General features: G+C 44.4%; 1 protein-coding gene across 1 annotated transcript in view; it reads right to left on the bottom strand.

Moving 5' to 3' along the window:
• Klhdc1 (kelch domain containing 1) overlaps nucleotides 1-23,832 on the bottom strand; it is a 46,511-nt gene extending 22,679 nt beyond the window's left edge. The window contains exons 1-8 of the mRNA XM_032907855.1: nucleotides 23,596-23,832; nucleotides 10,445-10,515; nucleotides 9,722-9,839; nucleotides 9,195-9,313; nucleotides 7,829-7,907; nucleotides 4,857-4,940; nucleotides 3,027-3,110; nucleotides 2,509-2,567 (exon numbers count right to left, since the gene is read on the bottom strand). Coding sequence (XP_032763746.1) covers nucleotides 2,509-2,567; nucleotides 3,027-3,110; nucleotides 4,857-4,940; nucleotides 7,829-7,907; nucleotides 9,195-9,313; nucleotides 9,722-9,839; nucleotides 10,445-10,515; nucleotides 23,596-23,691 — 710 coding nt within the window. The 5' untranslated portion in view covers nucleotides 23,692-23,832. The remainder of the gene's footprint in view (nucleotides 1-2,508; nucleotides 2,568-3,026; nucleotides 3,111-4,856; nucleotides 4,941-7,828; nucleotides 7,908-9,194; nucleotides 9,314-9,721; nucleotides 9,840-10,444; nucleotides 10,516-23,595) is intronic.
• Between the last annotated feature and the right edge of the window lie 3,669 nt (nucleotides 23,833-27,501).

The following is a 27,501-nucleotide window of genomic DNA, read 5'->3' as shown; positions in this document are numbered from 1 at the left end:
GGGAGAGGAGAGCGGAAAGGAAGGGAAATAGGATGTAGGGATAGAAGAAGGAAGGAAGGGAGGAAGGAAGATACTTAGTTATAAATCATATGTTCAGATTTACTCTGTAGACCAGCCTGGCCTCAGACTCACAGAGATCTGCCTGCCTCTGCCTCCTGAGTGCTGGGGAAAAGGCGTCCACTGGCCCCATTGTCCATAGCAAGCACACGGTAGACTACCTTTCAGGACCGTCTACCAAGTGTGCTGTCACAGCCTAGCATGGTGGCCTCTGGTCACCCCTCCTGTGACCTGCTCAGCTGTGCCCTTCCACTTCCTACTGGGCTGTCTTTGCTTTAGTTCCTAAGTTCTTGTAGACCTTTGACTTCACCTTTGCCTTTTTAAAAGACACTACAGGGTTGGGGATTTAGCTCAGTGGTAGAGCGCTTGCCTAGGAAGCGCAAGGCCCTGGGTTCGGTCCCCAGCTCCGGGGAAAAAAAAAAATTTAAAAAAAAAAAAAAAGACACTACAAATTTACATTTGGTTTGCATTTTCCAACTTGTCTTTTAACATTTCAAGTGCATTTTTTGGTAGAGAATAGTTTAATTTTTAGCTGGTTTTATGAAGCAGTCTTTTTAACTTACCACACTCAGGTTTACATAATCCCTAATAATGCCAAAATTTTAAGAATAAATAGCTATTTTTTTCTTCTCACACTTTTGATTTTATTTTAGAGGTTTTGCTTGTTTTTAAGATAGGGTATTACTATGTACCCCAGTCAGGTCTCAAATTTGTTATGTAGCCAAGGCTAACCCCAAACTCACTATCTTCCTGCTTCACTCTCTTGAGTTTACAAGTGAACAAGTGAGATTACATTGGTGTACCACCATGTCTGACTATTCACAGTTGTGTGTGTGTGTATGTGTGTGGTGTGGTGTGTGTGTCCGTGTCTGTGTGTGAGTGTGTGCGTGTATGTGTGAATGTATGTGTGTGTAAGTGTGTGGTGTGGTGTGTGTGTGTGTGTCTGTGTGTGTCTGTGTCTGTATGTGTGTGTATGTGTGTGAGTGTGGGTAGGGTGTGAGTGTGTGAGTGTGTGGGGGGGGTGAGTGTGTGTAAGTGTGTGTGTGTGTGGTGTGTGTGTCTGTGTGTGTGTGTGTGTGTGGTGTGTGTGTGTGTGTGTGTGTGTGTGTGTGTGTGTGTGTGGTGTGTGTGTGGTGTGGTGTGTGTGTGTGTGTGTGGTGTGTGTGGTGTGGTGTGTGTGTGGTGTGTGTGTGTGTGGTGTGTGTGTGTGTGTGTGTGTGTGAGTTTGGTGTGTGTGTGTGTGTGTGTGTGTGTGTGTATGTGTGTGTGGTGTGGTGTGTGTGTGTGTGTGGTATGGTGTGTGTGTGTGTGTGTGTGTGTGTGTGTGTGTGTGTGTGTGTGTGTGTGTGTGTGTGTGTGTGTGTGTGTTTTGTGAGTGTGTGTGTGTGTGTGGTGTGTGTGTGTGTGTGTGTGTGTGTTGTGTGAGTGTGTGTGGTGTGTGTGTGGGTTGTGTGTGGGGGGGTGGGTGGGGGGCGGGCTTGGATAGAGTGGGTGTGGTGTGTTTGAGAGGGGGGGGTGTGTGTGTGTGTGAGGGCTGTGTGTGTTTGTGGTGTGTGTGTATGTGTGTGAGTGTGTGTGTGTGTGTGTGTGTGTGTGTGTGTGTGTGTGTGTGTGTGTGTGTAAGACAAGGTCAGTAACAGATGCTGTGCCTCAGGAGCTGTCTACATCTTTTTTTTTTTTTTTTGTCTACATCATTTTTAAAATTTACTGTTTGTCTGTCTGTTTGAGACAGGGTCTCTCACCAGCCTAGAACTTGCTGAGCCCAACGCTGGCTGGCCAATAACTCCAAGAATCCATCTCTCTGCCTCCCCAGTACTGACTTGAAGCAGACAACATGTCTGGCTTTTTATATGGGTTCTGAGGACATAAACAAGCAACTCCTGGTTGAACTATTTCCCCAGTCCTCATGGTTTTATTTTTAATATTTATACTTTATAATAATATATAGCTCTGATTCCATTGCATTACAGGATGTCCAAATTAATACCTAAGTATGTTAGGTTGCTAGCCAGTATAATGAGCCATAGACAGAGTGTGATGTTTATCCATTTCATTGTAGCGTGTGAGACGACTACATTCGGCCCCTCTCTTCCGTGAGCAGTCTCAGAAGAACACTTACTACAAAGCCATACTCTCACACGAGAGTTTTCAACTCTTCCTACCTTTGTGTTTTATATTCTACATAAACTCCATTTAGCATACTGTAGTACCTATAACACTCTCCCTTGAAAGGCTGTGGTAAGACAACCAGAGTTCAAGGCCAGCCTGAGCTACTCGGTGATATGCTGTTTAGGAAGGAAGGAAGGACAGAAATTTAAATTTCATATTTCTTGTTTAGATATATAATCTAAAGAAAAAATAACTCAGTTTTAGAGACCCAAGCTTGGATTATGACACTCTGCACACCAGCCCACACAGCCCTACAAACTGGAATGCAGATTTCAGACTCACCTTCCAGACCAGACCCAGGTATCTAGGTTCAGATAGTGTAAGTCATTCATCCTGGTTTGCTGAAATAAAAGCAGGATAATTGGACAGGGTTCTAGCTCTTTTATGGAGTAAAATGTTAGCTCTAACAAGTCCAGATTAAGCACAGATTGCCCTACTCTACTTAGCCCTGGAAGCTTAAACACTGGAAATCAATTCTAAGCATCAAGGAAATTAACATGGAACTTCCACATTAATGTGTTGAGGGAAACGAGATGGGTTTAAACTAACAGCTCTTGGATGGTGAGAAATTAAACTTTGCTGACGCTGCACTCACGTGAAAGGTTTCCCTCATTAAACACAATTAACAGTCATCCATGACAGAGTGTGGAGGGTCTCTCGGGAACAGGAGAAAGGAAAACTTAGCACTATGTGGGGCATAATCTCTAGGCTAGCTGAATGCTCGGATGCTCCATAGAGTCAGACGACAAGCGTTCATAAACATCACACACGAGAATACCATTTCCATTGAAAACACTGACCAAAACGCGTCCGCCAAAGACATAACCCTTATTTCCCAGAACTGCACATGAATGCGCGGCTCGTGGCTGTGGTGGAACTCCACCCTGCAAGCAGAGATCAGAACAGAAGACAGACGTGAAACGGCTGCACCAGCCACATCCTGTGCCATAACCACAAATAGCTTCTTTAAGAAAAAACGCTCCCTCCGCCCTCAAATGCCCACTACCCAACGAGGTCAAAGTTCATAAAGTTCAGCCTGAAACATAAAGATTTAGATAAATAAATAAATTTCCTCTCCTCTCCCCTCAGCCTACACTACAGATTTAATACTGCGTCTCAGAGACTCTAAGAATTTACTTATGGTCCCCAAAACCCTCAAATTCACAAAACATTGCTGACAGCTTAAGCCAAACCAAAGAAGCCCTTATCTTTCCTAAACAAAACCCTTCCTTGGATTTCGGAGGTTGCTTTACTGTTGCTGTTCTTGTTGTTTTGCTTTGTTTATTTGTTGCCTTTTTCCTAAATTACTTAGAGCAAAAAAATCCTTCTTTCTACTTTATCTTGAGCGAAGTTCTGATGTTTCAGGCTCACTTGAATAACTGAAATCTAGTTGTAATAATGAATTAACTTTTACCTCTGTAATAGTTAAATTAAGAGAAAACCTTTTTTTAAATTTGATTCCCAGGGCTGGAGGGATGCTCAATGGTCAGGAGCACTGGCTGCTTCTGCAGAAGACTGGGTTCGGTTCCCATCACCCACTTGTCAGCTCATGACCTCCTATAATTCCAGTTCCAGGGAACCAACTCCTCCCTCCAGCCTCCTTGGGCAATTCACACACATGTTGCCTGTACATACATGCAGGCAAAACACCCAAACCCATAAAATAAAAACAAATCTTGAAAAGATGCTGATTCTGTTTGCTTTCTCTTCTTCCTACTGTTTACATTCGTCTGAGTGTGTGTTTGGTTTCTAGTGAATAACACTGAAGATGCGTTTTGTCACACTAGAATTGCACATGGCTTACATAAAACACAGGCGTTGAGTCAGGGGCACAGCTCAGGGAGAGTGCTAGGCCAGTACTTACACGGCTGCTGGCTTGATCTCAGGAGTGAAGGAAGGAAGGAAGGAAGGAAGGAAGGAAGGAGGAAGGAGGAAGGGAGGGGGACGCATGGGCTCTGTTTTAAAAGGAGTTTTAAGAAGAACTGTGGTAATTCACACAGACACAGGAAAAGAATGACTGTTGAGGCTGAACCTGGTGACTATAACACCAGAGCCAGGGAGGTAGCGGCAGGAGTGCAAGGCTAGTTTACCTAAGCCACACGAGACTCTTTCTCAAAAATGAAAACAAAAAACAATAATGACTCCTCTTTAAAATTCTTTTTCTAGAAAATATTATTTGTAGGATACATGACTCAAAAACAGTAGTTTTTAAGGGAGCTTATTCAGCTGGGTGTGGTGGCAAACCTGTAACCTAGCGCCGGGGACATAGAGGTCGGAAGACTGAAAATTATATGCCAGAGTAGTCTACATAGTGAGACCCTCTCAGAACATAAGGGCAGCGGAGGGAGGGATAGAGGGAGGGAGAGAGGGAGGGAGGGAAGGAGGGAGGGCGAGCTATTTTACATGCAATTGCAACCTCAATTAAAATCAAGTAACCTAGAAAGAAAAGAGATTTTTATAATATCAATGAATATAAAAATAACATCCCCTGTTACACACACACCAAAACAGAAAAGAGTTTATTAAGAAAAGGAGAGCTGGAGAGATGAGAGGGCTGGGGAGGAGAGCAGAGCGGAGGGAGAAGAAGGGCTTCTGCTCCACAGACCTCCAGGTAACTTAGTAGCGCTTACTTTAATTTCTGGTTGAGACCAAGTCCTCGTCTTTGTGTCAAACACATGGACGTCATTGTGCCACCCCCAGAATATCTGTTCTTCCTAAAACAGAAACAAACAGCTAAGAGTTTGTAGCTAAAATGTCAACATACTTATGCCACATACTAACTGACAGAGTTACAGGCACCACACACAGGTGGTTCAGCATCACCACAGTGGTAAAGTCAGTCACACAGCACTCCTCACAGCGGACCAGGCTGTCCCAGGCCACAGTGCTACCCACCTCCAGCACTAGGACTCCCTTGCTACTTCTTCAGTTGCAAGGAACAGAATGAATATTTATATTTTCAAACCTATTTCACATCTTATCTTCACTATAATAAACTATAGGGCTATTGTCTCCTATACTGAAAAAAGTTCTAAGGGGGGTGGGGCGGAGTGGTAGATGCGGGGCAGTGAGTCCAAGTGGATCAAGGACCTCCACATCAAACCAGATACACTCAAACTAATAGAAGAAAAAGTGGGGAAGCATCTTGAACACATGGGCACTGGAGAAAATGTCCTGAACAGAACACCAGTGGTTTATGTTCTAAGATCAAGAATCAACAAATGGGACCTCAAAAAACTGCAAAGCTTCTGTAAGGCAAAGGACATTGTTGTTAGGACAAAACGGCAACCAACAGATTGGGAAAAGATCTTTACCAATCCTACAACTGATAGAGGGCTTATATCCAAAATATACAAAGAACTCATGAAGTTAGACTGCAGGGAGCCAAATAACCCTATTTAAAAATGGGCTACAGAGCTAAACAAAGAATTCACAGCTGAGGAATATTGAATGGATGAGAAGCATCTAAAGAAATGTTCAACAACATTAGTCATCAGGGAAATGCAAATCAAAACAACCCTGAGATTCTACCTCACACCAGTTAGAATGTCTAAGATCAAAAACTCAGGCGACAGCAGATGCCGGCGAGGATGTGGAGAAAGAGGAACACTCCTCCATTGTTGGTGGGATTGCAAATGGCTACAACCTCTCTGGAAATCAGTCTGGAGGTTCCTCAGAAAATTGGACATTGCACTACCTGAGGACCCAGCTATACCTCTCTTGGGCATATACCCAAAAGATGCCCCAACATACAACAAAGACACGTGCTCCACTATGTTCATAGCAGCCTTATTTATAATAGCCAGAAGCTAGAAAGAACCCAGATGCCCTTCAGCAGAGGAATGGATACAGAAAATGTGGTACATCTACACAATGGAGTACTACTCAGCTATCAAAAACAATGACTTTATGAAATTCATAGGCAAATGGATGGAACTGGAAAATATCATCCTGAGTGAGGTAACATAGTCACAGAAAAAAGACACATGGTACGCACTCATTGATAAGTGGATATTAGCCCAAATGCTCGAATTACCCAAGATGAAATACACAGACCACATGAAATTCAAGAAGGATAACCAAAATAAAATACAGATGCTTCACTCCTTTAAAAGGGGAACAAAAATATCCATAGGAGGGGATAGGGAGACAAAGTTTAGAGCAGAAACTGAAGGAACAATCATTCAGAGCCTGCCCCACATGTGGCCCATATATATACAGCCACCAAAACTAGATAAGATTGATGGAGCTAAGAAGTGCATGCTGACAGGAGCCTGATATAGATCTCTCCTGAGAGACACAGCCAGAGCATGTCAAATACATAGGCGAATGCCAGCAGCAAACCACTGGCCTGAGAACGGGACCCCCGTTGGAGGAATTAGAGACAGGATTGAAAGAGCTGAAGGGGCTTGCGACCCCATAAGAACAACAATGCCAACTGACCAGAGCTTCCAGGGACTAAACCACTACCCAAAGACTATACATGGACTGACCCTGGACTCCAACCTCATAGGTAGGTATAGCCTTGTTGGGGCACCAGTGGAAGAGGAAGCCATTGGTCCTGCCAAGGTTGGACCCCCAGTGTAGGGGATTGTTATGGGGCTGGTAATGGGGGGTGGATGGGAAGGGGAACACCCATATAGAAGGGGATGGAGAGGGGTTAGGGGTCTGATGAACAGGAAACCAGGAAAGGGAATAACATTTGAAATGTAAATAAGAAATACCCAATTTAATAAAAATAGAAGAAAAAGAAGCCTTAAGTAAAACAAAATGTACAATCATGACCTGAACTAGAAGGCAGGACTGAAGTATCTAGGTCCCTCTGCAGCATGAGAAATCTTTTTGTTTTGGGGTTTTTGAGATAGGGTTTCTCTGTGTATCCTTGCCTGTCCTGAAACTATGTAGACCAGGCTGGACTCAAACTCACAGAGATCTTCCTACCTCTGCCTCCCAAGTGCCAGGACTAAAGGTGTGCACCACCACCACCACCCAGTGAGAGTAATCTCTTAAAAGACTCCATTTTTTAAACTGGGTATGTTTTATACCCATCATCCCAGCACTTCAGAGGCTGAGGCAGGCAGAGAGCACCATGGGTTCCAGACCAGCCTGAACTACATAGTGAGTTCCAGGGCAGCCTGGACTGCAGAGCAAGAGCCTGTCTTAGAAAAATATTTTTATAATTTATGTCTTTTTAATTCTCTGACTAGTAGAATGAGCCAGGACGAGAGGAGCACTGCCAACTCTCCCACTGCTCTCCAGAGCTTGGGCTGAGCTATGAGAACTCTGTAGGCTCACCTTCATGGAGATGTGTGCCTGCAGCAGACACTGTGGTCAAATAGAGACAAATTTCCCCAAGCTGTGCTAAAGCCTCTGCTTTTCTGTCAGAAACCAAGCGACTACTGACAAAGCTAAGGCGTAAGCACAAAGGCCAACACACTGAGTGAGAGGACATCTGCCAACGTACACAAGTCTAAAAGAATAAAATGCAGGGGGTTTGGGGGTGTTAATTACAGCAAATCAGGAGCATTTAACATAAGAATGATTAGATTTCTTATCCTGAAGCTTAAGAGGATGCAGAATTAAAAAGTGATTTCTTCCTTACCCAAGATGCATCATGGACATCAAAACATTCTTGAAGCTCACTGTGCCTCCTGTACCCATAACCACCGAAATATATTAATCTAAAAAACACATGAGAAGGACACACATTCAGTCTGGATCCCAGCTTGTTCGCAGATAGTTGAAATAGCCGGGCACCGTGGGTCAGGCCTGCAATACCTACACTCAGGAAGCTAAGAATTGGGGTTCTCATGAGTGCTCAAGTCAGCCTGGGCTTCATAAGGAGTTCTAGGCCAGCTCCAGAGTGAGACTCTGCCTCAAAAGTCACACACACAAAAGGAATTTGAAAGATATTCCTTCTCTTACCCTAACTACGTAAACAAGCCAAATAACTAAGCAGTTGTAGTTTAAAACAAAAACCAGAGACTAGAACAAGGAGCCATAAAGGAAATGACTCCAGCAGGTAATGAACCTCCAGTAGGAGAGACTCTTGTCCTCATGCCTCCTACAAGGGCAGGAGGGAGCACAAACTAGGTACAGGGGGACTCGGAAAGAAAAACCACCAAGCTGACACAAGGGGACAGAGGCTGGGATGGTAAATCAGTCAGAGGAAAGTCGGCCTCAGGGTCACGGACACACATCCTGACTTTCAGCAGTCTTGGGGGAAAGGTCAGTGTTGTCACCAAAAGCTGGACTAGGGGCTTGTGGTATAATTAGCAGCAGTTGTTTGCCCGCTCGTGTGAAGCCGTCTGATCAGATGGAACGAAGGGGAACACAGCTGCAAACCTACAGGGCAAGCACCGGGAAGGAAGGCCTGGACCCGCTGCACTGGAGTCATGAGGGGTTTGGAGGAATCAGCCTACCAGGAGCTACTGAGGCTTAGAGCTTTACAAGAGGCCCGGAAGGCAGTGGGAGCTGTGCCACGACAAAGAGAAATACAGACTGTGGGGCTCTTTGTGATGGGGCAAACAGGAAGTCAAGGTGGATTTGGTAGCTGAAGGAAGCTGGCTTTTCCTTGAATACTTTGGTTGGTTGGTTTTGGTTTTTTGAGACAGGTTTCTCTGTGTCCTAGAACTAGCTCTGGCCTCAAACTCACAAAGATTCGACTACCTCTGCCTCTCAAGTGCTGGGATCAGAGGTGTGCCAGCACCACCAGGTTCATTGTGCACATTTTATTAGAGGTTCATTTTTTTTTTTTGTCAAGTCGTTAATGACCTAGAGACTTAACAAACGATTCAAGGAGGAGTATTATCCAATAGCATTTCTTCCATGTACATTCGTATGACTTGGCTCTTAGCAGTTTTAGGGCTGCTGTTGCCTCTGACACCAAAACAAACCTACAGTTACCAGAGAACATGGAGTCGCCTCCGTTCTCGCCAAAGGACAGTAAAGTTCAGTTGCTGCCTTACCTGTCTTTATACACCCAGCAGGAGAGCTTGTCACGTGGTGTGGGTGGCTGTCCCTCAAACTTGGTGATTTTTTCCCAGATGTAAGTTCCATCTCTTGTGCGTAAATCAACAAAGTAAAGCTTTTAAAAGAGGAGAGTACTATTAGGAGCTGGGCATCTGAAACAAAATCTGTTTCAGGAGTCTGCCATCCAAGAACTAACACTACTTTTATTTCTGATAAATATTTCGCCTATTAGAAAACCTAAATTAAGAATTGATGAAAATCAGACATACTCCAGAAACATGATGTGTGAAACACACTGCGGCAGACTTGGCCCCTTCTGCTCTTGCCTGTGGGTAATTGCGGTGGGGGTGGGGACACGAGAAAGAACATGGCGTTCTGTTCTCTTGTCTTTTAAGCCTAGTGACTACAAACTTAGGCTGTACTCCTGTTATCTTCTTTTAACACTCTTTGCAAACATGTAGGATGAAATGACACATTAAGGATTACATGTTGGCTACACGCCTGAATTAAAGGAAAGGATTACTCGGTTGCTGTATCCTTTGTCGTCATAGCCTCCAAAAACATAGAGCCTTCCGTTGATGCACGCTCCGCAGCTTCCGGACATGGAGGGAGGGAGCTCCCCTTCCATCAGGTGCATTTTCCTGAAACAAGGACCATAGAGAAGCGCTTAGCTTCCCGGAAGACACATAAAAGCTCCCCTCAGTCTCTTCCCAGGAAAAGCATCACTGCCAACCATAAGAAAGCATAATCATAGCCAGGTGCAGTGGCACACGCCTGTAACCCAACGCTGGGCAAACTGAGGCAGGCAGACAGAGAGCTGTGGGCCTCAATGGGTTACAAAGGAAGGCCTTACCTACAAAAAAAAAGCAACCAATAAATAAACAAAAATATAAAGAGAGCCACAATAAAGATTTTTTATCCTGCATGGAGTGTGTGTGTGTGTGTGTGTGTGTGTGTGTGTGTGTGAGAGTATGTGTGTGTGATACTCAACAAATTCCACACGTGCCAGCATACCTGGGAGTCAGCTGAGTAAAACAGTCTTCAGAGAGATGATCAGATGATGAGAGACACTGAATGCAGAAGGGAGGGCAGTAGGGGCAGACCCAGAGAATGAACCACAGAGAAAGAAGGAGGGGGCACATCAGAAATATTGTAGAATGTTCAAAGGATGCTTGTGAATTCCCTGTAGTCCTTAAGGCCTCTGTGAGTTAGAAGACTTAACATTTTGAAACTTAGAATTACTTACCACAGCCCACTATCAACATCATAGGTCCAAATCTCATCGTTCGGCAAATACACCTCATTGTCCTCAATAGACTAGAAATAAAGAATGCACACGATTACCATTTCCAATTGCACTGTAACAGTCTCCTGGGGTGAGACAGGCTGAAATAAATGTTTACAATAAAATCAGAAATATATGAATCTCAAGAAAAGAGTAGCTAAACTTTCACACAGAACACAAAAACCAAAACCACTGAAAGACCCAGCAGAACATGGAGATTACGTGTCACAAAAGACTGGACAATCAAGTGCCTACTGTGTGCACCACACTACCTCTCAAGGCTGTTTTACTCTACTGAGTCCCAGTCCTGGTGGCACCTGTGAAACTTCTGTGATTATTTACCCCAGGATGTTGAAAAGAATGTATTTCTTTGGTTTTTGTTTATTTGTTTTGATGCTCAGTTGGCCTGTAACTCACCACCGACACCATGGGAGCAGAGGTCACGTCACGTCTGCTTGTTATAGTTAATTTCCCAGAGCCTCAGCAAGTGCCCTTGTATGTAAAAGGCAAATGGAATTTATGCTGGAGAGCTAGCTAAGCAGATTCGTTCCTGGAGAGGGGACTGCACCTTCACTTTAGCAGAGTAATCAATGTGACTAATCCTTCTCTTCTCAGGGTGATACAGAAGCACAAATAAAAGTTGGATCTAACTGCTCAGAGCCATCACCCCTGCATCCTACCTTCTTAAATGGAGCTTAAGATAATTATGTGCATGTCTGTGCATGGTCACATGGAGGCCAGAGGCATGGGATCCCTTAGAGGTACAGGTGGTGTGAAATGCCGGGTGTGGCTGCTGGAACCCAAACCCAGCCCCTTGAGGAGCAGGAAGTACTCTTAACCACAGATGCCTCTTCAAGCCAATTACTTCTCTTCCCCATCAAGTTTCCCTCTCCACCACATCTCTCCTAAGAACATCCAGCATGATTCAACTCATCCCTCAAAAACGAATTGCTCTCTTGAATACCCTCTATCCATTTCTCTGCCCCCATCCTGGAAAAAAAAAAAAGGAACAAACCGTCCACACTAAGTGATCTGTAGTGGACGCCATTTTTACAACACTCCTCATTCTCATCGTCACACTCCAGTGGCTTCTGGATCTGGGGCTTTAATGTGCGCTAAACAAGTGTTCTAACAGCCAACTTGCTGCAATCCGGCCTGGTGCTTGAACTTTTAACTTAAAATTTAACTTTGAGGGCTAACGAGAAAGCTTGCTGCAGTGGTTCTTAACCTGTGAGTTGTGATTCCTTTGGGGGTTGAATGACGCTTTCACAGGGGTTACATATCAGCTATCCTACACACTAGATATTCACATTATGATTCATAACTGTAGCAAAATTACAGTTATGAAATAGCATTGGGAAAGCTGAGAACCTTGGCTTAGCAAGTAAAGGAGCTTGCAGCCAAGCTCAGGACCTGAAATTCATCTCTGGGAATCCTCAGGGTAGAAGAAGAGAACTAATAATCCTGCACACTTTCCTCTGACCCTCACATGTTTGTGCTGGCAATTACACCCACCACCTGTAACACAGACACATACAAATAAATAAACAAATAAATGTACATTTTAACTTTAAATTTTATGTTAAATTTATGTTGTGCTGAATTTTATGCTAAAATAAGTAAGGTAGCTACAGAGTGACTTAAACCAACAAAAAGAAATTGAAAACAAACAAAGTCTTCTGAAACAATTCTCAAATTAAGAGAGTTAAGGAAGGAGAATGAGAAACAGCAGAGAGGCGAAAACACAACACACTCATGGTAAAGTCTCCAGGCCAGTGTGGTGCTTTTACTTCCAGCTTAGGAGATCTCTGGTCTCTCTAAGTCCAAGGCCAGCCTGGTGTACATAGCATGCCAGGACAGTCAGGAATATACCGTAAGACCCTGTCTTGGAAAAATAAAATTGGCAAAGTGTGGTGGCACACGCCTTTATTCCCAATACTTGGAGGGCAGAGGCAGATGGATCTTGGAGTTTGAGGCAACCTGGCCTACAGAGCAAGTTCTAGGACAGCCAGGGCTACACAGAGAAACCCAGTCTCAAAAACAAAAAGAAAAAATAGTATATCAGAATTAGGGTGGTATAGGGCTGTAATTCCTGGGTAACAGGGCAGGAGGATCTTAGGTTTGAAGCCAGTCTCAGCTACAAGGTGAGACAGATGGCAAAACCCTAGACAAAATTAATAACACGCTGGATAAAACTGAGACCTAGCTGCATGCCTTTTACATAAAACAGAACAACCCTATGTCCATTATAGGATAGAAAAGGAAATGTCACACAAATACAACTACAAGGAAGCTGTGCGGCTGCATGAACACTGGAGGTAAGCCACAGGTGAGCAGCTCCATTAGGAAGAGACATACAGAATAGTAAAGTACTTAATGGACCAGGAGTATAAGATAATCTTAAACTCATATGTACCTCAAGGTAACCCCAAAAGACATATGAAGCAAAACCTGACTCCTCGGCCACAGAGAAAATCTAACAAATTATAAAATGGAGAATTTCAGTATTGATTACAGTGACTGACAGAACAGATAGCTAGAGCCCGACCGGTGGTGGGTGCTTGCCCCACTTACACAAGACGTGTTCTGATCACTGGAACTGAAAGAAAAATAAGCATTAAATCCAATCAAACAAGAGATAAGATAATAAGGGCGCAGGAAAAGTGAACAATACGACCAGCAAAGCTGGTAAGATGCGCACATGGAGATCAATGTATGTTCCTTCCTGAAGACCCACATATACCACTCCTGGGCATATATCCAAAAGACACTCCACAAGGACACCTGCTAAACTATGTTCATAGCAGCTTTATTCATAACGGCCAGAAACTGGAAACAACCCAGATGTCCCCCAAGTGAGGAATTATCCAGAAAATGTGATTCATTTACACAATGGAATACTATTTGTCTATTAAAAACAAGAACATAATTAATTTTGCAGGCAAATGGATGAACCTAGAAAATATCATCCTGGGCGAGGTAACCCAGACCTAAAAGGACATGCATGGTACGTATTCACTGATAAGTGGATATTAGCCAGAAAGTACAGGATACCCACACTACAATCCACAGACCCGAAGAAACCAAGGCGGGCTAAGGGAGGATGCTTGAACTTTTCTCAGAAGGGGAAGTGGATGGAGGGAGTGAACTGGGTGGGAGAGGGAACGGGGAGGGGAAGGTGGGGACCAGGTGTAGGGAGAGCAGGGGAAAGAGAAAGGAAATCGGAGGGAGGGGTCTCTAGGCTGTGCCACAGACCTGGACTGGAGTGGAGGGAAGGCCCCAGGGACTCTATGGGGTGTCTCTACTGGGACTCTTAACAGTGGGGGATATGGAGCCTGAAGAGGCCACTGCCTGCAGCCAGACAGGATTCCCAGTGGGGGATAAGGACAGCAACCCACCCACAATGCCTTTGACCAAAGCAAGATGTGCAGAGACAAAGGCAGAGCAGAGACGGAGGGAATGGCCAACCAATGACTGCCCGACTTGAGACCCATCCCATGGGCACCAATCCCTGACACTGTTATATTCTGTTGTGCTTGCAGACAGGAGCCTAGCACAACTGTTCTCTGAGAGGCTTCTCTGCCAAGCAGCCAATTGAAACATATGCAGAGATGCAAAGCCAAACAGATGGAGCTTGGGGAGTCCTGTGGAGGAGTTGGGGGGAGGATTGAGGGACCTGAAGACGACAGGGACTCCACAGGAAGACCAAAAGAGTCAACTAACCTAGAGCTTTGGAGGCTCCCAGAGACTGAACCACCAACCAAAGAAAGCATGGACTAGACCTGGCACACACATCCCCCACTCATGTAGCAAATGAACAGATTGGTATTGATGCAGGTCCCCCAGCAGCTGGAGTGTGGCCGCCCCTGAATCTGTTGCCTACCTGTCTGTGAATCCCATTCCCCTAACTAGGCTGCCTGGTCTGCCTCAGTGGGAGAGGATGTGTCTAGTCCTGCAGAGACTTGATGTGCCAGGGTAGGGGGCTGCCCAGTGGGGACTTCCCACTTCCCAGAGGAGAAGGGGAGGGGGTGGGGGTTGGAGAGGGAGACTGGGAGGAGAGGGGGGCCGCGTATTAGGATGCAAAGTGAATAAGTAAATAATGAAAAAACAAGAGTGAACAGAATATCTATGAGAGATGACCATGGCTGGGCGCTAGAGAAAGCCTAACCCTGTTCAGAGGAACTGTGAGGTAGCTGCACGTCACACTTCCTCAGTGGGACACCGTTATATTAGAAGCTAATAAGACAGAATTATTACCAGAGCACTGTGTTTGAGGCTGCAGATGCAGCCCTGCAGCTAAGAACACACACTGCTTTTCCAGAGGACTTGTAACTCCAGCTTAGGGAATCTGACGCCACTGGCACTTGTAGTCAAGTGCCCATATCTCTCTCACAGACACATATAATTTAAAATAACCAAATAAATGCTAAAAAGAATACTATTAAGTTTAGAAATGTAGAATGTTTCCTTATGTAAGCTCTAGGTTCAATAAACAATGAAAAGTATCAAATATGTCTGGCAGTGATGGGACACACCTTTAATCCCAGCACTCAGGAGGCAGAGGCAGGCTAATCTCTGAGTTCAAGGCCAGCCTGGTCTACAGAGAGAATGTAGCTTGTGTTCTAATGCTATTTGGGTCCCCTAAAACTGCTTGCAAGAGAGGGTCTGCATGTAGCTTCTGGGAATCTGTCCCTAGATTAAATCTGACTGTAAATAAAGATGCCAACAGCCAATAGCTGGGGGAAAAAGAGAGAGGCGGGATTTAGAGTTCCTAGGCTTGGGACCAAGAGGAAGCAGGAGGGGAGGAGATCTGCCACTTAGGACAGTGTGGAGGAGAGGAGACACAGGCTACCATGGCAGGGTGATAACGTGCAGGAGGGGAAGCAAAGCCAATAAGAGACAGCGGCCCAGAGGACTGCTCAATTGAGTCAAGGACAGTCAAGATGGAATACAGAAATTAGTAAGCAGTAACTTGGAGTTATTGGTGGGTGGTGGATTCTAACAGCATGGAGGGTAGGCAGTGGCCCAGCTACTGTGCTGCTTAAGGCATATTAAAATATAAAGTCTGTGTGTGTGTGTTTTTTTCATTCTGGAACATAAACCATTGAGGTGAGTAGTAACCCTGTGCCTGGATTTATTAATCCTGTCTCAAAATATCAAAGCCAAAAAAATAATATAGAATTGTAAAATGATAAAATATTATTTACCCAACCAAATTTGTCACTACAGAGGCACTTATAAGAAAATGTATGGTCTCAGGTATTTATATTAACACATTCAAAAGGAGTAACCTAAGAATTCCCCTTCAGAAGTTGAAGAGCATTGGGCCTGGTGGAGTAGTCTGTAACCTTAGCTACTGGAGAAGCTGAGGTAGGAAGATGGTCAGTTCAAGGCCTGCCTGGGCTATGGAGTGAATTCATGGGCAGCAGGACTAGCGTGACACACTGTCCCCAAATAATAACTAAAGTGAGAGCCTGACACAGAACTCAGTAATGAGGGCTTGCTAGCAAGGTCCTAGGTTCAACTCTCAGTCCTGGGGGAAAGCAAAACACCAGAAGTTCAGGAACTGAAACATAATGAGCTGGTGGTGAGGAGCTCACGCCTGGTAGCTCAGACTTCCTAGGCAGAGGCAGGAGGATGACTACCAGTTTAAGGCCAGCCTGACTATATGTGGAGTTTCAGGCAGCCAGACCTACAGAGTAAGACTCTGTCTGAAAAAAAAGAAAACAGAAAACAAACAAAATCCACCATATAAATCCCACCAGATATTAATAACAAAGAAAAATAAAGTACAAAGGATCCAGGAAATTGAGCTTATTCTTCAGAAGGCTGATAAGTCTCTGATAAGATTATTCTAGGGAGAATGGGAGGCACCAACAGGCAATTTTAAGAGCAGAAAGGAGGACACATGTATAGTTTTATATCTAGATCTAGATCTAGATCTAGATACACACACACATAAAGAGAGAGAGATTAGTAGAGGGGATTATAAATAAGTTATGTTTATTCCAATACACGCGAAGACCTAAATGAAATGGCTAATACTGAGGCAAGGAGAACCATATCAAATGTATCTAGAAGGAAAAAGATACTTGAACAGACTTCTAGCTTTAGGTAGGTAAACAAAAGTAAAACCTCTATCACAGGGTTGGAGATATGGTCCAGGGGTTAAGAGCACACAGGGTGTTTGCAGAGGACATTCCTAGCACCCACATTGGTCACTCACAACCAGGGGACCTGACTCCCCTAGTCTTTTTGGGTACTTTTTGGGTACTGGTTCTCTCTCTCTCTCTCTCTCTCTCTCTCTCTCTCTCTCTCTTCTCTGCACACACACACACACACACACACACACACACACACACACACACACACACACACACACCCTTATACACACCCTTAAAAAGAGAACTACAAAATACCAAAATACCACCTCTACCACAAAGCTGGGAGTGGCAGCAGTCCCAGCACTGGAGGGGCAGGAGGATCAAGAGTTGAAGGTGTTCCCTTGCTACACAGCTGGTTTGACAGCAGTGTGTGCTAACATGAGACTCTTTAACACCCTCTCTGCCTATCCAAACTCCCACATGTTAAACCAGAGCAACACCAAACATCAGCTAAGGAATCATTTAAACATGAAAGGCAAAACTAAAGAATGCTTAGAAAATAATAATGGCAGAAGATACGGAAAACACAAAACTCTGAGGAAAAAGCAAAATTAAATTTATATTAAATTATAGCATATAAAACTCTGGCCAAGGAAAAAATGATTAAGACAGTGCAAAAATAAACTCCAAACTGAAATGACATTTTTCTGTAAATATTAAAAACCAAGACAAAAATACAACCCAACAGAAAAATATATAGACCTGTATTTTCACAAAGGAGAAAATATAAATAGGCCACAAACTGAGAACAAATTCAAACTTTATCAAGTTACCTTGACCATCAAGATGGCACTGTGGGTAAAAGCACTTACCACACCAGCCTGGAAACCCCAGCTCAGGCCCCAGAGATGGGAGGCGGAGCCAAGAGAACTGTGCAGGACGTGAGCACCAGCTCTGCCTGAGTCTGCAGCAGCATGCAGCACGGCAGAAGCAAGGGTGCCCGCCCTCAAAACCAAGGTGGAGAGCGAGAGCGTGGACTCCACAAAGTGGTCCTCCACAGCACACATGTCCCTGCACTCACAGACACACATCACACCAAAGAAAAATTAGAAAGTAGAATGCAAACATCATTAATCTGGGAGAGGAGAACTAAAAGTGCAGGGGAACATGCCACCCTGGCTTGCTGTGCTGGCGGGAAGGTTAGGGCGGACGGTGCCAAATGCTGTTGAGGATGGAAGGATGAGGAGGCTGGTGGAGATGTAAACCAATCCACATATCTTGTCAATAGTCTGAAACCTCCAAGTCAGCTTCCTGCCAAGTGGCCCAACGGTGTCCATGCCCTGGAGAGAGTACACATGAGACAGACATGCTCAGTGCACACCGCTGAGTACAAGAGAAACACAAGGACACCGGTGACCAGGGTAAGTGACAGTGAGCTTGCACAACACTGCGGACACACTGCAGAGGAACGGATCTAAGGATGACTTGCTGTGTGTTTCACAGATATTTGGAGATACCTAATGATGTGTTCAGCATAGGCACTGATGAACTGGAGGACAACAGGATCAGCCACACAAGTGTACTCTGAATGATTAAACAATGCATACATAAATAGGGGTTGGAGAGATGGCTCAGTGGTTAAGGGCATTGGCTGTTCTCGCAGAGGACCAGAGTTCACCCAGCATGCATCACAGGCATTTGGGTGACTCAAAACCAACTGATACTCCTGCCTCAGGGGATCTGATGTCCTCTGTAGGTACCCACATACATAACAGACACGCACATACATACATACACACATATATACATACCTACAGCAGACATGCACATACATACACACACACATATATATATACACACACAGAGCAGACATGCACATACACACACATATATACATACACAAAACATGCACGCACATACTTATATACATATATACTCCTCAATTTTTTAAATTAAAATAAAGAGAACAAGTAAAACTGAGTTTAAAAAACAATGCATAAGTCTGAAAGTGACAAGGACATCTTAAAGGAAAAGTATGCTGTAATTCTCAAATCAAATACTGTACCTTTTATAGACAGACATGTGATAAAACTATTAAAAAGTGACAAAGAAGAAAGTCAAGATAGGGATGATCTGGTAAGATGGTGGACACCAAGGGCTAACACAACTAGGAAGGCAGAATATACAGTTTTAAAACAGAAGGGCACTGTGACTGTGCTCAGTTGGTGAGCTTCCTGAGTTTACACAAAGCCTTGGTTGTTCACAGTACCACATAAATTAAGCATAGAGCGCTTACCTGTGATCCCAGCATTCAAAAGACAGAGTTAAGAGAATCAAGGATCAAGGTTATCCTTGACTACATAACAAGTTTGGGCAGCCTGGGATACATAAAATCAAAAGCAAAAAGTTATTACATTAAAAAAAAAACAAAACAAAACAAGAGACAGTAATAGAACCTAAATACTCAGAAGCAGCCCTATAAGATTTGTAACAAACATTAAAGAATGGAGTCAACAGTTATGGGACAGTCAGGCCAGGAGCCGTATCAGTGCTGACAGTGTGGCAGAATTCACATAGCACCAAATTTGTCTGCAAGAGTGTTTCAAGGCTTAGTGGTGTCCAAAGGAAATGTAAAACTCCTTTAGATGCCAGAGGAGTGGTGTCACAAGAATTAAGGGGAAAATACCTCATGGGCTGGAGAGATGACTCAGCAGTTAAGAGCATAAATGTTCTTACATTGCTATTTAAAGTGGGTACAGCAAGCTGAACTTGGGTCCTCTGTAAGAACTCTCTTCTGGACTCCTGGAGCACTTGCATGTGTGCGTGTGCATGCACACACACACACACACACACACACAGATACACACAAATACCCACATACAGATATATACACACAGATACACACATATGCAGATGTAAATACAGAGAGATACACACGTATGCATGCACTCACACACACACACACACACAATGAAAAAAAAACCCACTGGCTCTCCTCCTCATATCTATTCTAAACAGTCTTCATTTTTCACATTGTAAATTCTATAGGTTGTCTTATAGATCTAAAGGTGCTGTAAAGGAATCTGCCACTCAAAGGCAGTTTATCTTAATATCCATATTAGCATGCTGTACTATATAGCCAAAAACAAACAAACAAACAAATCAACAAACAGGGATCAATACTCTCTGGGAGTGGAGGAGCAATGACTTCAACCAGGATAAACAAGAAACTTTGAAAGTAATAGTGATAATTCTGAAATTTTTTCGTGTGTGTGTGTGTGTGTGTGTGTGTGTGTGTGTGTGTGTGTGTGATTGAGGGAGGGTATGCATATACTAAGATACATCAGTGGAGATCAGAAGACAACGTGTGGAGCTGGCTATCTCCTTCTACCATATCGGTTCCACAGAGCAAACTCAGGTCACCAAGCTTGGCCTCAAGCCATCAAGCACCCTGACCGGTTGAGACATCTCCCTGGCCCTGTTTCTTAATCTGGAGGGTGAGTGTGTTTGTCTCTAAGTGATATATTATGTGTTCCTTGGTGTATACACGTCAAAGTTTAAACCTATAAAAGTTAGCTGGGCATAGGGCGCACACCTTTAATCCCAGCACTTGGGAGGCAGAGGCAGGTGAATCTCTGTGAGTTCCAGAACAGCCAGAGCTACAGAAAGACCCTGTCTCAAACAAACGAACACCTCACACAATTTTAGAAATGACTACTAAGTAATTCATGGGTCATCAGGGAGCCTGGAGAACCAGGATCTGGGCTATGTGGGAGCGAGCTCTGAGGCCATACTGCAGAACTGCCTGCAGACTGACAGCACTGAGGTGTAAGCCTCCTACGCCAGGATCATGGCCTGTGTCACATTCCTCTACAGGTGGGTCCTGCAGTTTTATGTTTTTACTCCTGTTTTATTTCTACTTTTAAAAAAAGGGGTTTTTTTTGACAGTCTCTGGCCCAGGCTGGCTTTTAACTCTCTATATAGCCAAGGATGTCCTTAAACATCTGATCCTCCCACCCCCACCTCCTGCACACTAAGGCTTCTGTGCACTAGGCAAGGACTCCACCCTCCATGTCCCTGAAGCTCTCTTATGCTTCTCTCCTGCCCTTGGCTTTTGCAGGAGTTCAGTCTGTCACACAAATAACCAGCATTTCCTCATTTGCCCTTAGGTTTCTCATTTTGTGATGCTTTTTTAAAAGTAGTTGTCCCCCCGCCCCCACAAGGTTGATCTGCCAATTTTTCCTTTATATTTATCTAACTCAGATTTTCCTTTCCCAACCCAAGATTTCAAAATAGTCCTGCTTTTCTCCCCATGGTGAAGTTTAGTTTCCCTGTATTTAACTTGTCAGTCCTAAGGCTCTAACATAATTTCCCTCCAACTATCCTAGATCCATTTATTGAATACCTGATGGTCTAGATTCGAAACAGTTCTTTTACAAACAAAAACAGTCTCATATGCCTGGCTGTTTCTGCCATCGCTTTCTTAGTCTAAGGTGCTACCTACCTATTGGGTCAAGATCACTGAGTTACTTTAGAGCTGTGATATACTTTGGTATCTGGTTCTACGGCCCTCTTCACTCTTTCCCAACATTTCCTAAACCAATCTTCCATATATAACACACTAGACTATCTTTTGAACCATCTGGGGAAACTGCTCACATTTGACCATCCTGCCAGCAGCTCTGGCACCTGTATGGATGTCAGAAATTTGAAAAAGGTAGAGAGGACAGAGAACAAAAGAATATTCTATTGCCAATTACATTGGTCTCTGGAGACTAGTTTCAAATATGCTGTTCTTTAAAACTCGCTTGAACAGGAAGTACTTCACAGCTCTGTCAACTTACACACACACACACACACACACACACACACACACACACACACACACACGCAGTTCGTATTAATGAGGAAAGTTGTTTGCGATAGAAAACAGACAATATCAGCATACTCTTAACCACTCACTGCAGGAATCCCTCCAGCTTCCAGGGCCTTTCAGCCACTCCTGCTCAAGAGGCCCTTCTAGCCTGTTGGAAGGGTCCTGCTTTTTCTGGAGAGAGGGAAAGCTGTCTTTTCTGCCTCCTACCTTTTTCCCCCTTCCACTTCTACCTGAAACACTTCTGCTCAGACCTGCTGATGATTTAAAAAGTAGTAGACTCGGGGTTTGGGATTTAGCTCAGTGGTAGAGCGCTTGCCTAGAAAGCGCAAGGCCCTGGGTTCGGTCCCCAGCTCCGAAAAAAAAAAAAAAGTAGTAGACTCAGGGCTTAAGTCTGTGTTGTATATTAAAAGGCTGTCCTTGTAGCGTCTCTGCTATTTGGAATAACAAGTAGTTGGAAAGGAAATTTTCTGTAGCTGCCCCCTGGAGAACTGGACCCTCACCCACTACAATTTTCAAGAGTAAAATAAGATTGAAAACATTCAGACATTTCCTTTATGGTCCCAAAGAATTCCGCACTGATCTATTTCATTTATGGAGTTAAAGTGAGTCCATGCAAAGGTGAGACACTAGAAGGTTACTATTATTTCTGACCCGATGTCTTGTGCTGCCCTGGGACACCACTATCAACACAACCGAATATAAACACAGCAGATAAAGTTTGGTAAGTCTGTATCTCCAAGTGGCAGAACTTAAAAACATTAAAAAATTGTATGTACTAGTACTAGTTTTTCATTAAAAAACCAAAAACAAAAACCAAAAAAACAAAAGACAAAAAAAAAAAAAAAAACAAGAACTAATTCAATTCCAACACTCGGGGTGGAAGCCAGAGAATGAGGTTGAGGCGTTCAAGGCCAACCTATGGTACTTGAGACCTTTGGCTACACATGAAACTCCAGGCCAGACTGTATGAGCTGCAGTCATGTCTCAAATAACAAAGCAAAATGAAGCTTCAGAGAGCAGTTGCTAGTGGCAGATGCCCACCAAAGGGTCGGTGCCTATCTTTTTATAAAATACAGCTGTGAGGCAGGAGAGATGGCTCTGTAGTTAAAAGCACTGGCTGCTCTTGCAGAGGACCTGGGCTAGATTCCCAGCACACACTAGTGGTTCACTACAGTCTGTAATGCCAGTTCCTAACACCCTCTTCTGACCTCCACGGACGGCAAGCACACACAGACACACACGGACACACATAGACACACACACAGACACACACACACACACACACACACGATGCACAGACATAGATATGGGCAAAACATTCATGTACATAAATCTAAAAAATTAACATTACAGATTAGATCCTAGTCTATAATCCTATTGATTAGGATATAAGAGTTCCCAGGGACATGCCAGATATAGTTGGCACTCAAAAACTATTTTTTTTTTACTTCTACTGCACTAAATTAGGAATAAGCACACAAAACAACAAAAACCCACTCAGACCTGAGAATTCTTAACACACACAGTATGCACTTTATTTCGTTGCGTTACAGGTCTATCATATAAGGGCACTGAGGAAGTCAGAAGATGTATCTTCTATTTGCAGTAGGCATTCCGTAGGGCTTATTTTTTTCTAATCTGTAAACAAACGGGGTGGGCAGGTACACCTGAATTATTTTTCCGACTCGATAATCCTTGTTCTCATCCTATGATCATAGAAACAAAACAAACACACATTCCAACCGCCATGGTAATACGAATTTTCAACCACAAAACTCTGTGGTGGAGTGTTGCGAATACGAATCTATTTTAAGACTCCAGAAGTATTTAATTAGCAAAGAAATGCCACTAAAAATGGCTGATAAATTTAACTGCTTGGTGAGTTCCGTATTCTGAGTAGCAAGGTGGCAATGATACCAAATAACACGGCACGGCGTTCTGGGGTCCTCTCCAGTCCTGAGCCATGGAGGTGTCACGCACCCTGGAACTGGTTTTGGTGGCTTTGGGACCGGGAGCGATGTGGACAGCACGGCAGGAGGCTCGCCTGGGAGCCTGTGGGAGTGCTGCGTCCCTGGCTGTCATCCCCCAGCCGCCGCTCCCGCGCCGCCCCAGCGCCCGCCCCTTCCCCTTACCACGTAGCCCCCCCACACGTAGAGGAAGTGTCCGTCCACCACAGCGCAGTGGCCGCTGCGCTCCTCCGCCACGCAGAACGCCTGCGAGTCCGCCATCCGCCCTCCGGGCCCAGCCAGCTCCGCGCCGGCTCGCACGCGCGAACGGAACGCGAGGAGGGTCCAGATTGGCGGAGGCGGAACCGAGAAACCTGCGCGTCTGCGCGGCCGCAGCCTGGGACCCGGGTCTGCTGGCTCCCGGCGAACACTGGCGCTCCGAGGATTCACTGAGCTCTCTCCCTGAAGCCTCTCTGCAGCCACTGACTGGTCTTTATTAATCAGGAATGGTTTCGCATGACTTTCTTTCTTTCTTTCCTTCCTTCCTTCCTTCCTTCCTTCCTTCCTTCCTTCCTTCCTTCCTTCTTTCTTTCTTTCTTTCTTTCTTTCTTTCTAGATTAGTTTGTGTGTGAGTGTTTGGCTCTTGCGTGTGTATATGTATGTAATGTATGTATTATTTGTGTCGTGTATATCCTGGACCTGGAGTTATGGGCAGTTGTGAGATGTGGGTGCTGGGAATCAAACCTGGGTCCTCTCCAAGAACAAAAATACTATTAACCCCTGAGCCATCTCTCCAGCTCCATGGCGTTTGTGAAGTGAGCTTATTTCTCTCTTCTGTGCCATGTACTGGGCTTATGAACCCGACCTGCCAGCTTATTGACATGAGCAGCCTCCTGGCTTTTTTTTTTTTTTTTTTTTTTTGGCGGTAGAATCCTCCTGCTTCAGTCTCCAGGTGCTTTTAACACCATGTTATTTATGTGTTAGGTTGGAAGTCACATCTGAGGTTTTTTGCTTTTGTGGTGTCTGGGTGTTTGTGGTTTTCTTTTCCCTTCACGTGTTCTTCAGTACTAATCAACCTCAGAACGTGTTGGTGCCTGAGGCACTGAGTGTTTTTCTTCTATTATTTCTTTGTATAATAGATGTGGGAACAAAGGCACAAATCCCCCTTAACACAAAAGGAAACATTACTGTCTACACAGCTCTCTGTATCTAGCCTTTCCCACTTGTATAAATTTTCTCTGGGGAGAGGAACATTCAGCAGATCAAAGAAACAATTCCATTCAAGTCTTCCTTGAAGAACCAATGAGTTTAATTACAGTTACAAGAGCATAGCTATTCCACTGAATAAAATGTTTCTGCCTAGCAACTGTCAACTGCCTCCAAAAGCTGGGGGTGGGACCATGAGAACTCCCAGGTCCTTGCAACTGTTAACTGCCTTTAAGTCCACAGCGGCAGGGAGCCCCTCCCCCAACACTTAATCCCAGTGATGACTGTTCTACAACCCTCCACCTCTTGCTATCTCCTCCTCCCACTTCCAGGATGTTCCCTGAGGCTTGGGTAGGATGTCCCTTTAGGGCTGGACAGTCAACAGCACTTTGACTGGTTTACTGCCCATTGTAAAACAGAAACTTCACTGACCAAAGATGACAGCTACACTAGTGGAGGGATATAAACACAAACAGTCAGGAGGCAGTTTGACAGACACAATAGCATTTAGCAGAAGAGCAGCAGCAGCAGCAGCTTTCGAAAAATCTATGGTCTCCCCAGCCATGGGGGCTTTTGACTCGGTTTACAGAACCAGGGGCCAATTCCCTCTTGTGAAATTGTCCACAAATCCAATCAGAAAAGAATTGGTTGTACCCATAATAGTTTCCTCACCAGTGGGAACAGCAGGCCTGACCGGTTGGTACTTCAGGATCCCCAGCATGGTGGGACCATTGGTTACAATTCTCCCCCAGCAGCCTGCATAGTGCTTGCCAGCAGCTGTGAAAGTTAGCCAGGAGGAAGGGCCAGTGCAGTCCGTCTGAGTCTTCCATATTCTTCCACAAAGACATAAGTGTCTTTGGCAGTAGACTTGCCGTCTGTATTAATCTGTGCTCTCGAGAATAACAATTATAGGATGAGTCTCTACATATATATTGAAAAGGGATTTATTAAAATGATTTACAGGCCACAGCCCAGCCAATCCAACAATGGCTGGCTGGCTGTAAACCAGAAGTACAAGAATCCAGTAGTTGCTTAGCCCACAAGGATGGCTGTCTCAGCGGGTCTTTGTGTGCTGGATCCTGAAGGAGTAGGCTCTAAAGCCTGTGCGGGAATGGCCTTGCTAGCAAGGAAAGGGCAACCAGGCCAAAAAACAAAGGCTTCTGCAAAAGTAATTCTTGTTTTTTTTTTTTTTTTTTTCCTTACACCCCCTTTGCCTGTTAAAAACTGAAGGGCATTTCTATGCACGCTCTAGCCTATTTTAGCTCCTGAATAAATGACACAGAGACCCAGTGTTTCTACTAACAAGCCTGAGCTGGGCAGGGGCTGAGCTAGTCTAACCCAACTAGGCTGCTACTACTCCGACAGATGGATTATTACTTGCCGTCTGGTCTTCCCTGGCTTGCTCTGGTCCGTCTGTCTGTGTGTGTGTGTGTCCTCATGTCCACTCTCTCATCACTACCTTATGGTGAATCCTACTGGTCTGGTCCATCCACATGACCTCTGCACCAACTCCTCTTCCTCCTCTTCTTCTTTCTCCCTATTCTCCTCCCCTACCTTCTCTCTCTCTCTCTCTCTCTCTCTCTCTCTCTCTCTCTCTCTCTCTCTCTCTTTCTGACTGGGACCACAAATCTTGCCTATTCTCTTTTGCCCAGCTATTGGCTGATCAGTACTTTATTAACCAATTAGAGTTGATGGAAACTGCCACCAGATCTCTGGGCACAGAAAACAGCATCTGAATACACAGTGCACAAAACCTTCCTTCTTCCGTGTATAGGCTTCGAGCAGGAAGTATGGCCCAGATTAAAAATCTGTCTTCTCGGGGTTGGGGATTTAGCTCAGTGGTAGAGCACTTGCCTAGGAAGCGCAAGGCCCTGGGTTCGGTCCCCAGCTCCGAAAGAAAGAAAAAGGAAAAAAAAAATGTGTCTTCTCACCTCAAAATCTGAATCAAAGGTATGTATCCTCTTGCCTCAAGATCTGGACTAAAAGTGGACTCACCTAGTTCAAATCAAACAAAAATAATCTCTCACAGGTGTGGCCTCCATTCCAGATGATAGTACGTTCCAGATGTAATCAAGTTGACAACCAAAAGTAGCCATCGCAAACCCAACCCATGTCAACTTAACACAACCATATCGCCTTATATGGGGATGAATTTCCAAATGAAAATAATAATCACACCATATAATGACTAAATATAAACTATCCCACATTCCATCTAAATGTATTCGATATTTAACCAAGTCATAATTATGCTTAACATTACCTCCTTGGACAACCGCAAACATACTATAAATTTAGAATAGGTGGCAATGTCCCTTTAGGGACATTCTTTTAGTATCTCAAACTTAAGTATGATAACTATTGATATTTTCTCTTTTCTTTTTTTTTTTTTTTGGAGCTGAGGACCGAACCCAGGGCCTTGTGCTTGCTAGGCAAGCGCTCTACCACTGAGCTAAATCCCCAACCCCTTGATATTTTCTTTTTTTTTTTCCTTTTTTTTTTTTTCGGAGCTGGGGACCGAACCCAGGGCCTTGTGCTTCCTAGGCAAGCGCCCTACCATTGAGCTAAATCCCCAACCCCCCCCTTGATATTTTCTTTGTGATGTTACAGCACAATCAATTTAGGAAAGAAAACACAAACATCTGTCCAAATGCATTCTTAACAAACTGCTACAGTCTTTGTTTTGTAACTGGTCATGCAGCTGTAGCTGGCATTCATAACTACCTCCTCTCCACCCTTGAGCATAACCTCAGCAGGTTTTAGCTTTTTTTCCTGAAGGAGGTCCCATATCTTCAATCCTGATGGAGCTAAGCCCTTTGTCATTCTGCCTGGATTAGGCTGGTGTAGTTTCCCATTGACTTGACTCACAGGACATGGTAGCACCAA

The sequence above is a fragment of the Rattus rattus genome, chromosome 7, assembly GCF_011064425.1.
Source record: "Rattus rattus isolate New Zealand chromosome 7, Rrattus_CSIRO_v1, whole genome shotgun sequence".
NCBI lineage: Eukaryota > Metazoa > Chordata > Mammalia > Rodentia > Muridae > Rattus > Rattus rattus.
The sequence above is the reverse complement of the archived record's forward strand: the minus strand, read 5'-3'. Positions and strand labels throughout refer to the sequence as shown.